The sequence below is a fragment of the Calliphora vicina genome, chromosome X (assembly GCF_958450345.1).
Source record: "Calliphora vicina chromosome X, idCalVici1.1, whole genome shotgun sequence".
Lineage (NCBI taxonomy): Eukaryota > Metazoa > Arthropoda > Insecta > Diptera > Calliphoridae > Calliphora > Calliphora vicina.
The window spans coordinates 1,025,133-1,040,163 of NC_088785.1; the positions used below are offsets into that span (position 1 = coordinate 1,025,133).

A 15,031-nucleotide genomic window follows, 5' to 3' on the forward strand; every position below is an offset into this window, starting at 1 on the left:
GAGAGAGCTACCCAGCAAACACAATGTCAAACACTTAAAATAATAACAAAATGAAGAAAGTTTAGATTTAGAATTTTTGTAAAATAAAACCAATTTATTAAATGAATATAATTTAAATTTTAAGGAAATGAAAGAATATACATTATACGGCCGAAATACTCTCAAATTTTTTATTTATTTTTAACTTTGTTTTTTTGTGTTCAATTGTAATTGAAACGCGTGTGTTTGCTATGCTTCATCCAAAAACCAACCAACAACAATGCTTATTGAATTTCTCAAAAAATGAGACATTTATTATGCTCTTTAAAAGAGCGTAAGAAATGTGTTTAAATTTTTTAAACAATTGTTGTATGGGATGAACATCACTGGTTTAGGGTTATACTATTCTGACTAATGTCATCAATTTATGATGTTTTGATATTTTGTTAGTTGTAAGAAGAAGAACTAAATATTATTTTATCTCTATTTTATGTACTTAAAAACAAATATATTTGTAAAAATTTAACATGATTCGTACATTGTGAAAATGGCCGTTAATTGAATTTTTTTCTGAAATTAAATATGTCTGAATAAAAATATTTTTTCTTGTGTTTTCTTAAGATGATATAGAATGTAGGTGATCTGTTTTCTTATGGGGCTCTAATAAAATTAAAGGTCTTTAGAGCATAGAATGGTCTAGCATCATTGCAAATGCAAAATTTTACCGTAATCCAATAACAAAATACACACAAAAACCTTTACAATTTTGCATTTGCAATGATGCAATACCATTCGCACTTAACAGTGAATACCGCTAATATGTTTTGTGTTCGCTTTTCTCAATAAGACCATATACGGGCAAATGTTTTGATTTGTATGGTCAGTCGGTCCATTTAAAGTAGTTCATAAATTTAATATCTAACAAAAAAGGGAGTCTGTAATAATAACTCTGTAGCAAACAGACTTTTGGTTAGGGAGAGGACAGAACTCCTCCTTTGCCCGGAAGTTGGATGTGAATATTTTGTTGATATTGTTTAATAGCTAGTTGTCAATATCTTATTATGTCCTACCTTAATAAGAATAACGATCATATCAAAAAGAGTTAAGTCACCTTTTCGCCCATAATAGATATTGACTTTTTTTGTATATTATAGCTAATTTAGTTGTCTAACTAACAAAAAAAAAATCGAGTCCATTCGGTCCAAAATTACGCCCTATATTTTTAAAATAGCTGACCAAAGTATATCCAAATTTTAAAATTTCAATTTTTAAATGCCTATAACTCGAAAATTAGAAGAGATAAATACGTGTTTAAAAATGTCGAAGGTACCCTACATGTCGAAGGTACCCTACTTTGAGTCCATATATCGACGCCCCTGGAGCATTTATATGAGCCATTTTATTAACTTAAACTCGAATGCTCCTTGGCTACGCCCATCTAAATTATTTTCCCGATTGGACCAGCCGTTTAGAAATGCCAGATTTATTTCCAAAAAAATTTGATTCTGCCCCACTGTGCGATGTATATAAGACCTAGTAAGTTGGACCTACATTGGGTCAAAATCGGAAAAAATATTTTTTAAACCCGAATTTTTTTTCACCAAAAAAACTTAAAAAAAAAATAATTAAAATTTAAAATAACAATTCGAAAAAAAAAATTAAAAAAACAACTGGAAAAAAAAATAAATTTTGTTTACCCAAAAATATTTAAAATTTGTATTTTAAAGTATAATTTGGTGAAGGGTATATAAGATTCGGCACAGCCGAATATAGCTCTTTTACTTGTTTTATTTGACATACTATATATTTGTTGGTAGTCCAAAAGAAAAATTAAAAAATTGGGAGTAGGGTGGGTAAAAATGTTGAACATTTAATTTTAAAATGCGAATATCACCTAAGCTATAAGAGATTTATTTCCCTCTTATTGTTTTCTATACCATTGTCCGACGTAGACACACATACACTATAAACTCGTTTATGTGGCTTTCTGGAAAAAAAACTCTAAGAGCTATAATAATTTAAAATATATCCAGAATTTTATAATTACCTATATTTTCAACACCCAAAGCATTGGCCTTCGACTCTTTGCTCTTGTCATCCCGGTTGCATACATCACCAGTGTTCTTCCACCATTTATCATATTGAATTTGTATAATACCCTTTTCCTGTAATTCTAATATGGCTAATGAAATCGCATCTCGCCATGGTGATTCCTTTGGTGTGGCAATACCATAGCCTTTGGAATCAAGAAGACCACCAATTTGAGTCAAATTGCAATCACGCTGTACTGCGTAATCCAACATAGTTGATTCCATAAGAAATGCGTAATTACCATCCATTACACGTCGTATACCCTCATCATATGTTTTTACGAACACTGACGATTTTCGATTTTCCATATACCTCCACATTTTTTGGTATATACCTATTTTTGAGTCCTAAAATAAGAAAGCAAATTAAATATTTATAAATTTAAAGTCTTGGAAGTTAGTTCGACTTATGGTCTAAAAATTCCTAAAATTTAAGTTAGTTTGGTTCGAACATGATTTATATCGAACACATTTGGGTTATCTAAAATTGTATCTCGTTGGCGATAGTTAGTGTTAGACAAAGTGTTAGTGTACTCCAGCGTTACCGCTTTGGTCCAATTGGACTAAAATTGGTAGTTTTAAGTTAACAAATTTACTTTTAGTAGTTTGGTTGGTTTGTTTATAATTTTATTATGTTAATCCAAAATAATAAAATTATAAACAAAATAAATAAAATATGAAGACAGAAATTTTTAAAATATTTAGTTTATTCAGGTAAATGTTTACGTATTTACTAGTGCTCAGTTCAAAAAACGTCAGAATTGTTTCAAGATTTCAGTTTCATCTGAAACTTTTAACGTATTATACAGAGTTTGTTTTTGCTTCACTGTGTTTCAGTTTTACTTATTTGCTTAACTACAACTACGAGAAAATAAACAAGCAAAGTCAAACAGCAAAATCAAAAAATATAAAACTGCTTATTAGCTTATAGCAGGGAAAGGCAAAACATGGGCGCCGCGTTTTTCATTTACTCTTCTCTTACGTACGTGTGCACACGCATTGTAGAGAAATAAACAACTTTTAATCAGTCTAGCTTGAGAACTCAAACAGGCAGGTTGTGTATCGTTTTTTATCGCACAATTTAAGAATCAGCGTTGCCAGTGAAAAAAAATATGTCCCAACATTTAAAGATGTATGATGAACAATATGAGATTTTACATTTTTAATTGGGGAAAAGCGACGAAAGTTTACTGGCAACACCGATTCGTGGTGAGAGCGGAGAGAGTGTATAACTAATACAATCGTAAAATGCAATAGTATAGGTTGCCTTTCCCTGGCTTATAGTGATACAGTGAGAAGTTATCTGCTTGCGCAGCCAGTCACAGCCAGGGTTGTCAGATTTTTTTTACCTCCATCGCAAAAAGCTAAACGAAAAATCGCCAAATATCTCCAAAATATTTTTTTTCAGTTTTTTATTGTAAAATACATACATACTAATTTTATGTATTATAAAGTCAATTTATTTCGGTTTAAATCTAGTGCATAGTTATTTATATTAAATTGATATCAAAAGTATACATTACACCGTACGAAACAATAAAAAGTTTTTCATTTCGTGATCGTGTTTCCTTTTAAAAGGACTTCAAATTTTCAGAGGAGTACATTTTTAAAAAAATGTTTTAAAATACTTCTGGTCAAATGATCAAGAAGAGTTGTAAAATATTTTGTATTATTATACCCTTCAGCTTCGTGAGAAGGGTATATATAAGTTTGTCATTCCGTTTGTAATTTCTACATTTTTCATTTCCGACCCTATAAAGTATATATATTCTGGATCCTTATAGATAGCGGAGTCGATTAAGCCATGTCCGTCTGTCCGTCTGTCTGTCTGTCTGTCTGTCTGTCTGTCTGTCTGTCTGTCTGTCTGTCTGTCTGTCTGTCTGTCTGTCTGTCTGTCTGTCTGTCTGTCTGTCTGTCTGTCTGTCTGTCTGTCTGTCTGTCTGTCTGTCTGTCTGTCTGTCTGTCTGTCTGCAACAAAACGTGTTTTTGGATGTGCATGCTTTGCGTATTTTGTTTTTTCTGTGTTTTGTTTCTTTTGGCGTTGTTGTTGTTTTTTATACAACTAAACGTTTGTTTGGTTGTGTGTTGGTTTTTTTGACAAAAAAGCAACAAAACGTATGTTTTTGGATGTGCATGCTTTGCGTTTTTTGTTTTTTTTGTGTTTTGTTTCTTTTGACGTTGTTGTTGTTTTTTATACAACTAATAGGGGGGTCAGACGGCATGTATTGCTTGTGTATTGGGACATGTATTCGATACATATGGAATTCCATGTGTATGTCATAATTCACATTATACATACTATTCATAATTTCCACGTTCAAACGTACATATGTAATTGCATGTGACATAACCTCTATAAGTTTATATGTTTATTGTTTTTAACAATATATTTATTTAAAACATTTTTAAATCACAATAAATATATTTAATGCAATGAAACTTATTTTATTATGATTTTTCTTTACTCGCTTTTGTTTTGTTTTTTTTTATTTTGCACTCACACAGTGTTGTATTTGAAAATACAACACTGTTATACACACGAAAATAGAACATGCTCTAATTGCCAAAAATGTCACGAGTAATACACATGTATTTTACATACACAAAGTTTCATGTGGATCACACGGTATGTATATGTTTACATATGGAAAAATGTCCCAATACATGGCACAAAACACAAGCAATACATGCCGTCTGAACGTTTGTTTGGTTGTGTGTTGGTTTTTTTTTTGCAAAAAAGCAACAAAACGTATGTTTTTGGATGTGCATGCTTTGCGTATTTTGTTTTTTGTGTTTTGTTTATTTTGGCGTTGTTGTTGTTTTTTATACAACTAAACGTTTGTTTGGTTGTGTGTTGGTTTTTTTGACAAAACAGCAACAAATCGTATGTTTTAATGTGCATGCTTTGCGTATTTTGTTTTTCTTTTGTGTTTTGTTTCTTTTGGCGTTGTTGTTTTTTAAACAATTAAACGTATGTTTGGATGTGTGTTGGTTTCATTGGCTTGCGTATTTTGTTTTTGTTTTTTCTTTTGGTGTTTTGTTTCGTTTGGCGTTGTTGTTTTTTGTGTTCTTGATAAATTTAGGATGCTGTACGCTGAAAGTGGGCAATGTACATACATATATGGGGGATTTCATGTCAAGTGAACCAACTTTTGAAATCGATGTCTTCCGATCGGGATGAAATTTGCACCAAGGTTAGCTCTATTGGATAGTAACTCAGACACAATTTTTCAACAACATCGGTCGAGAACTCTCTGAGTTATAGGGGGTAAAATTTTGACAATTTGGTCAAACAGGGGTTTTTTCTTATCCATGTAACTTATTACCTATTGTTCTTAGCAAAATGTGTTCCAAATAGTATAGATAGCTATTTCTTCGATCTTTCGAAAAAAAATATTTAAAAAAAAAAATAAAAAATTTTTAATATTTTTTTTCCGAAATCAAAAACTTTTTTGACTTTTTTTTAAAATACGCTATTTTTTTTTATTTTTTTTTTTTTCTTAAAATAAAGTTTAGATATTTTCCTTGAACACCTACTTGGTCGCTTAGTGGGATGCGAGTGGGATATCTATCAAAATAAATATTTTGTAACTCAAAACATAAAATTTTTGACTTTTTTGCAAAATCAAAAACTTTGTTGACTTTTTTTTTCAAAATGGACCCTTTTTTAATCTTTTTTTTTAGGTCAAACAAAAGCTTAGATATTATCCTTGAAGACCCTTTTGGTCGCTTAGTGGGATGCGAGTGGGATATCTATCAAAATAAATATTTTTTAACTCAAGACTTACAATTTTTGACTTTTTTTTTTTGCAAATACGATTTTTTTTCCAAATGGGCCCTTTTTTTAAAATTTTTTTTGTAGTCAAAAGAAAGCTTAGGTCCATTCCTTTAAGATATTTTTAGTCCCTTAGTGGGATGCGAGTAGGATATCTATCAAAATAAATATTTTGTAACGCAAGACATACAATTTTTTAATTTTTTTTTGCAAAATCAAAATTTTTTTCCAATATGGGCCCTTTTTTAATTTTTTTTTTTTGCTCAAAAGAAAGCCTAGGTCCATTCCTTTAAGATATTTTTAGTCCCTTAGTGGGATGCGAGTGGGATATCTATCAAAATAAATATTTTGTAACGCAAGACATACAATTTTTTAATTTTTTTTTGCAAAATCGAAATTTTTTTCCAATATGGGATTTTTTTTTAAAAATTTTTTTTGCTCAACAGAAAGCTTAGGTCTTTTCCTTTAAGACCTATTTTGTCACTTAGGAAGATGTGAGTAGGATATCTATTAAAATAAAAATGTTGTAACTCAAGACATTCAATTACTGACTTTTTTTTTGCAAATTCGAATTTTTTTTCAAAATGGGCCCTTTTTTAAAAATTTTTTTTTAGTCAAAAGAAAGCTTAGGTCCATTCCTTTAAGATATTTTAGGTCCCTTAGTGGGATACGAGTGGGATATCTATCAAAATAAATATTTTGTAACTCAAGATATACAATTTTTGATTTTTTGGCGAAATCAAAAACTTTTTTGACTTTTTTTTAAAATGGGCCCTTTTTGTAATTTTTTTTTTTGCTATAAAGAAAGCTTAGGCCTATTCCTTTAAGATGGTTTTGATCGCTTAGTGGGATGCGAGTGGGATATATATCAAAATAAATGTTTTGTAACTCAAGACATACAATTTTTGTGTTAAAACATTTATTTTGATAGATATCCCACTCGCATCCCACTAAGGGACTAAAAATATCTTAAAGGAATGGACCTAGGCTTTCTTTTGAGCAAAAAAAAAAATTAAAAAAGGGCCCATATTGGAAAAAAATTTTGATTTTGCAAAAAAAAATTAAAAAATTGTATGTCTTGCGTTACAAAATATTTATTTTGATAGATATCCTACTCGCATCCCACTAAGGGACTAAAAATATCTTAAAGGAATGGACCTAAGCTTTCTTTTGACTACAAAAAAAATTTTAAAAAAAGGGCCCATTTGGAAAAAAAATCGTATTTGCAAAAAAAAAAGTCAAAAATTGTAAGTCTTGAGTTAAAAAATATTTATTTTGATAGATATCCCACTCGCATCCCACTAAGCGACCAAAAGGGTCTTCAAGGATAATATCTAAGCTTTTGTTTGACCTAAAAAAAAAGATTAAAAAAGGGTCCATTTTGAAAAAAAAAAGTCAACAAAGTTTTTGATTTTGCAAAAAAAGTCAAAAATTTTATGTTTTGAGTTACAAAATATTTATTTTGATAGATATCCCACTCGCATCCCACTAAGCGACCAAGTAGGTGTTCAAGGAAAATATCTAAACTTTATTTTAAGAAAAAAAAAAAATAAAAAAAAATAGCGTATTTTAAAAAAAAGTCAAAAAAGTTTTTGATTTCGGAAAAAAAATATTAAAAATTTTTTATTTTTTTTTTTAAATATTTTTTTTCGAAAGATCGAAGAAATAGCTATCTATACTATTTGGAACACATTTTGCTAAGAACAATAGGTAATAAGTTACATGGATAAGAAAAAACCCCTGTTTGACCAAATTGTCAAAATTTTACCCCCTATAACTCAGAGAGTTCTCGACCGATGTTGTTGAAAAATTGTGTCTGAGTTACTATCCAATAGAGCTAACCTTGGTGCAAATTTCATCCCGATCGGAAGACATCGATTTCAAAAGTTGGTTCACTTGACATGAAATCCCCCATATACTAATTATAAAAAATAATAATGCATCCTCAACAAAGGTGAAGGGTATATAAGATTCGGCATAGCCGAATATAGCACTCTTACTTGTTTTTATTTTATCCTGTAAGGATCAAAAATTTCCTTTCAAATTTTTATCCTTGAATATCCTTTTAGATTTCCAATAATTTAAAAAAAAAACAGTGAGTTAAAGATCCAAATATTGAATACAACATGCCAAAATTTCATCCTCCTATCTTAGCTACTTAAGTGTTAAAAAATATTTTAAATTTGAATTATTTGATATTTTATTTTAATATTTCATTCGAAAAAAATATAACAAAATCCGCCGTGAAAAGCAACGAAGAAGACTTTTTAATAAACAAGTAAAATGGTATAGTCGGGCGAGCCTGACCTTATGATACCCTACACCGGGTATATGATTATAAAGAGTTTTCTTTTGATATGAAACTTATTTGTGTTGATGGGAAGAATTGGGATGAATTGCGAATATATGAAACATATTTGTGTTGAATTTTGTTTGGATACTGACATATTTCAGAGATTTATGTACATATATTAATGACATTTTCGAGAATGTTGCTTATATGGGAGCTATGGAATATTGTTGACCGATCGTCACGAAATTTGGTCGTGAGAGTTCGGCTTACATAAAACTTAATTGTGCTGAACTTGGTTTGAATATGTTTATAATTAAGATATTTATGAGAGCTTAACTATTTTCAAATAGGCCAATTGTATGTGGGCTAGGATAAATAATGGGCTGATTCTAACCAAATTCAAAAGCCTTTGTCCTTGGGGAAACATAAAGGTTTGTGCCAAAATTTGTCAGTAGTATAAATATAGCGTTTCTGGCGTGATTTAGAGGAATTTTTTTCCTCTAAACTGCCAGAGAAGAGGAATATTGAAAATTTGATGAGGAATATTGAAGAACATTTTCTGAAATTAAGGCAGCGACAATTTGATGACAAGGAATTGTTGGCAGAGAAAAAGGCAGCGAAAATTTGATGACGAGGAATTTTTGGCAGAGAAAAAGGTAATTTGAGTAATGTAGAAAAATGCTTTGTGTGTTGTATTGTGTGGAATTGATTTTGTTTTTTTATTTCATTAGTTTTGTTGTATTATTGTTTAGAGGTTTTTAATACAGTTTTAATAGGAGGATTTATTTTCATTTAATTAGTCTACATTAGGGTATACAATTTTATTCAAAGGGAAGATTAATATTTTGTGGAGTATGGTCATGAATAATTTTGAATATTGTAATAATAAATTAATGGGAGTATTTTTTTTATTCACATTAAACAATATTTACATATGGAAGCTAAATTAAGATTTTCGCAATTTGAAATATTAAAGAGAAATTTGTACAATATTTGAATAAATTTACCATTTTTGAGAAAAGTTTGTTCACCAGAAACCTCAATGAAACAAAAGAGGAAACAACTAATTCAAAAAGATTTCTACCAATTATTATTTCATACATTTTAATAATTTATCCAAATTAATAGTTCTTAGGGTATACAATTTTATTCAAAGGGAAGAATAATTTTTTGTTGCATCAAATTAAAAAATTGTACATCATAATAGCAAATATAACCACAAAAATTAAAAATTAAATTAAAACGAAAATAAAATGTTAATAAAAGGTTTACTTTAACCAAATTTTAAGAAAAAAAATATGAATTACCTACTTAAAACAATATATAATAAATCCCTACACCAGTTTTACAAATTTCAAACATTTTAATCTCAGAACAAGGTCTCAAGATATAAAAATAAATTCACAAAATAAATATTTTAATCCAAATTTCATCCAAAATTTAAGAAACAAATACCAATTATTTAACTGCTACAAATAAATAATAAATTATATTCAAACTTAGTTTTCAGTCTTTATTTGGGAATTGAACTTTCAACCTCCTAATTGATATATTAGCTCATTACCAAATAGCCTGTCGAGTCATCTCAACTATATAATAATAAATTAATAAAATTCTGGTTATTGAAATTACTTTTTAAACCCTAAACAACAATATTAGATGTATAACAAGGTATCATTAAAAATAATTACAAGTCTCCACTTATTATAACTCCACTAAAACATAATTTTAACAATCAATGAAATCCCCTATAAAGTAAATAAAATTATCAATTAATGAAATGAAGAATAATAAAAATAGATTAATAATTTTTAATTCAAAATCAAATAAAGATTTCAAAATACAAAAATATAAATTTTAATATTAAACTACCGCAAGAGCATTAATGATCGAAATAATAATAAGGATTCAAAAAGAATTTTCCAGAATTTTCAACACAACATCCATTATAAAATTCTCCACTCAAACCTAATTTTGTCAAACAAATAAAAACCACCCATTTTAATCTCACATTTCTAACACAATATTTTAGATTCAAAAAGCTAATTAAGCAGATAATAAAATTTATCATTTTTAAAACATAAAATTAAATCACAACAACTTTAACCACAACTTCAAAAATCCAATATCAGAGTCTCCAAAATTTTCAAAGTCTACATAAAATAATATGGTCTACAAAATATTTCAAACTATAAATATTAAAAATTTCTACAATTGCATAACAACTAATGAATAATATATTCAATTCAAGTTTAAAAATTTTCTACTTTTTACTTTTTTATATTTCTACTTTTATAATTTTTACTTTTTTACATTTCTACTTTTATAATTTTTTGCTTTTCTACTTTTTTTACTTTTTTACATTTCTACTTTTATAATTTTTACTTCTCTACTTTTTACATTTTTACTTTTATAATTTTTTACATTTCTACTTTTATAATTTTTTTACTTTTCTACTTTTTTATTTTTCTACTTTTTTACATTTCTACTTTTATAATTTTTTGCTTTTCTACTTTTATAATTTTTTGCTTTTCTACTTTTTTTACTTTTATAATTTTTACTTTTTTCTTTTCTACTTTTTTACTTTTCTACTTTTTTACATTTCTACTCTTATAATTTTTTGCTTTTCTACTTTTTTTACTTTTCTACTTCTACTTTTATAATTTTTACTTTTCTAGTTTTTACTTTCTACATTTTTAATTTTATAATTTTTTGCTTTTCTACTTTTTTTTACTTTTCTACTTTTTACTTTTTTACATTTCTACTTTTATAATTTTTTACTTTTCTACTTTTTTACTATTATAATTTTTTATATTTCTACTTTTATAATTTTTTGCTTTTCTACTTTTTTTCTACTTTTATAATTTTTGCTTTTCTACTTTTTTTACTTTTTTACTTTTTACTTTTTTTACATTTCCACTTTTATAATTTTTTACTTTTCTACTTTTTTACATTTTTACTTTTATAATTTTTTACATTTCTACTTTTATAATTTTTTGCTTTTCCACTTTTTACTTTTTTTACATTTCTACTTTTATAATTTTTACTTTTTTACTTTTATAATTTTTTACTTTTCTACCTTTTTTACTTTTCTACTTTTATAATTTTTAATTTTTTCTTTTCTACTTCATTTCTTTTCTACTTTTTTACATTTCTACTTTTATAATTTTTTGCTTTTCTACTTTTCTACTTTTTTACATTTCTACTTTTATAATTTTTTGCTTTTCTACTTTTTTACTTTTCTACTTTAATAATTTTTACTTTTCTGCTTTTTACTTTTTTACATTTTTACTTTTATAATTTTTTACATTTCTACTTATATAATTTTTTGCTTTTCTACTTTTTACTTTTATAATTTTTTACATTTCTACTTTTATAATTTTTTACTTTTCTAATATTTATTTGGAATAATTTCTTCTTGCAATTCATGTTTTCTTACTAATTTTTGCATGCTGAACATGAATTTTTCATTTCATTTATCAAAATAGCGAATGTCGATTCTGTATTGAATTACCATAAAAATATGTTAACTTTTGTATTTGGAAAATATAGGCCCTAATTTTGTAAATCACGTCACCAAAGTGATATTTATGTGCAAAGCAAAAACAACAATTCACACATTTCAAAAATTTGTTTTTGTTTTATGTACAAATTGTGAACCAAACAAACGCACAAAAATTCAAGCTTTGATTTGCCTTTCATAATTTGAAAATTGTATACACAAAACAAAAACAAATTCTTAAAATGTGTGAAATGTTGTTTTTGCTTTGCACATAAACATCACTTTGGTGACGTGATTTACAAAATTTGGGCCATAATGTCCATGGTATAAAAATAAATGGTTAAAGTTGGAGAATGCTTAAAAAAGTGTGTACTTTAAAGTGTCATCTATTATTTTACGATAATTTACACCAACAAACTCCAAAAAAAACTTAAAAAAGCAAAAACAAAATTTTTTCTTTAACTTTTTGTTTAATATTAAATTGTTAATTTTTTTTATCTTATGTTGTATTATTAGCCGTTATCTCAAATAAATCACATTAAAATCTGACAGATGGTATAAATGAAATCAAAATAATTAAATTTTATTAAAATGCAAAATCCTCTATCTTATCATTTTCATACATACAAATTGAATATTTTGAGAAGAAAAAACCCACTATCTATCATAAAGTCCCCAATAATTTTAAAAACCAACTATTTTCTCGACCAATATTATGCAATATTACTCTTAGTAAAAGCTTAGCGAAAGACCAAAAGTATGAGTAATAATAAGACAGACTTTCACGAATTACATCATGAAAACAAAAAATATCCAAGCGAATCCAAGGATGCAGTATTTTTTCTGAATCTAAGGTCGTTGAAGTTGTAATTCACATACAGAAAACATTAATCATAATGAAATAATCCAGACACTTCGATTACGTGAAAAATTAGGTTTTACATATAAAAACATGGGTTTTTATAATACATATTGATTAACAATTTCTATATTACATATGTATGTACGTATTTGAATTGAAATAATTTTTTATTTTAGAAAACTCGGTCAAGCCCGACCACATAATACCCTACTCTAAGTAAATGACCAAAAAAATTAGGTAACATGACTTCCGTATATATAAAACTTATTTGCAGAGAAATTTGTGTAGATACCTATAAAAATTAAACATTTATGGTCGATAAAGTCCAATTTCTGGTGGACATTTGTATGGGGGCTAGGTAAAATAATGGATCGATTTCAGCCAGTTTCAATAGGATTCGTCCTTGGGTCGAAAAAGAAATGCATTTGACAAATTTTATAGAAATATCTTCAAAACTGCGACCTGTACCTTGCGCACAAGGTTTACATGGATAGCCAGCCATGAAAAGGGTCAACAACCCAACTCTGTAAAAATGCATTGAAAATTCGTTATCAGATACTATGTTCAAGGTTAAATTCGAAGAAATTTTTATTTTATTTTAAATATTAATGTGTTTTAAATTACAACTTAATACCGGCACGCGACAAACAAAAAAACTATGCATTCTATGGGAAAATACATTTTGCTTACGCCACAATTTAACATTTTTATAAATCCATTTATTTTTATACCCTTCACCTTCGTGAGAAGGGTATATATAAGTTTGTCATTCCGTTTGTAATTTCTACATTTTTCATTTCCGACCCTATAAAGTATATATATTCTGGATCCTTATAGATAGCGGAGTCGATTAAGCCATGTCCGTCTGTCTGTCTGTCTGTTTTTTTTAAAAAACAAAAAAAATTTTAAAATTTAAAAAAAAAAAATTTTTAAAATTTAAAAAAAAAAAATTTTAATTTAAAAAAAAATTAAAATAACAATCGAAAAATTTTTTTTTTCCAAAAAATTCAAAAAACAACTGGAAAAAAAATTAAATTTTGTTACCTAAAAATATTTAAAATTTTGAAGTATAATTTGGTTAAGATTCGGCACACCCGAATATAGCACTCTTACTTGTTATACCCTTCACCTTCGTGAGAAGGGTATATATAAGTTTGTCATTCCGTTTGTAATTTCTACATTTTTCATTTCCGACCCTATAAAGTATATATATTCTGGATCCTTATAGATAGCGGAGTCGATTAAGCCATGTCCGTCTGTCTGTCTGTCTGTCTGTCTGTCTGTCTGTCTGTCTGTCTGTCTGTCTGTCTGTCTGTCTGTCCGTCTGTCTGTTGAAATCAGTTTTCTGAAGACCCCAGATATCTTCGGGATCCAAATCTTCAATAATTCTGTCAGACATGCTTTCGAGAATTTTGCTATTTAAAATCAGCAAAATCGGTCCACAAATGGCTGAGATATGAGGAAAAAACCAAGACAACCTCTATTTTTGACCTATTTTTTACCTATATCTGGATTACTAAGACATTAATATAGACAATATGGATATCTAATGATAGATATTTCAAAGACATTTGCAACGACGTATATAAGACCATAATAAGTTGGACCTACAATGGGTCAAAATCGGGAAAAAAAATTTTTTAAATTTAAAAAAAAAAAATTTTTAAATTTAAAAAAAAAAAATTTTAAATTTAAAAAAAAAAAATTTTAAATAACAATCGAAAAAATTTTTTTCCAAAAAATTAAAAAAACAACTGGAAAAAAAAATAAATTTTGTTTACCTAAAAATATTTAAAATTTTGAAGTATAATTTGGTGAAGGGTATATAAGATTCGGCACAGCCGAATATAGCACTCTTACTTGTTTTTAAATAATTTGGGATTGCAAAAAAATTATGAAATGAAAACTGAATCGCATAAGTGAAGTAACAACACAATGCGGGTCAATAACCAACATGGTGGAAATGCATTAAAGATTCATATATGAAAATATGTTCAAGGTTAAATTCAACGGAAATGAAAAAATTTGTAAAAAAAAAACATTTTTTTTTATAAAAACATAATTTTGCTTTCAAGAAAGCAAAACCATACCTAATTCTTTAATTCCGAAATATAATTTTATTTTGAATTTGATTCTCAAACAAGAAAGAGTTATTACTAGGGGGCGGATTTTCATGCATTTATTATTGGAAAATATGCGCCTAAAATATGCTTCAAAAAAATCAAAATATGACCTCAAAATTTAAAAAATATGCACTTATATTTTTGTGCAGAAACATAAAATAATTAAGTATGGAATTCGAAATGTCCAAAAAATACACAACACTGTTGCCAGCAATTAGAACTCTTTAAATTATACCAGGAATTAAACAAATAAAGTTCTAAAACTATTTTTAAAATAATTTTTCTTCTGAAAAAACGATGGACGATATATTAATTGTAATATCTTGGTATGAATACTTGTTTAAATCCATAATCTTTAGAGCTTCTCTATTTTGATCGTGCTGTAAAGTAGCATCCAACCTTAATAT

General features: G+C 27.4%; 1 protein-coding gene across 1 annotated transcript in view; it reads right to left on the reverse strand.

Annotated features, from left to right (window-relative positions):
* LOC135962777 (glutamate receptor ionotropic, kainate 2-like) overlaps positions 1–15,031 on the reverse strand; it is a 290,464-nt gene that overhangs the window by 35,370 nt on the left and 240,063 nt on the right. Inside the window, exon 10 of the mRNA XM_065514670.1 lies at positions 2,027–2,417. Coding sequence (XP_065370742.1) covers positions 2,027–2,417 — 391 coding nt within the window. The remainder of the gene's footprint in view (positions 1–2,026; positions 2,418–15,031) is intronic.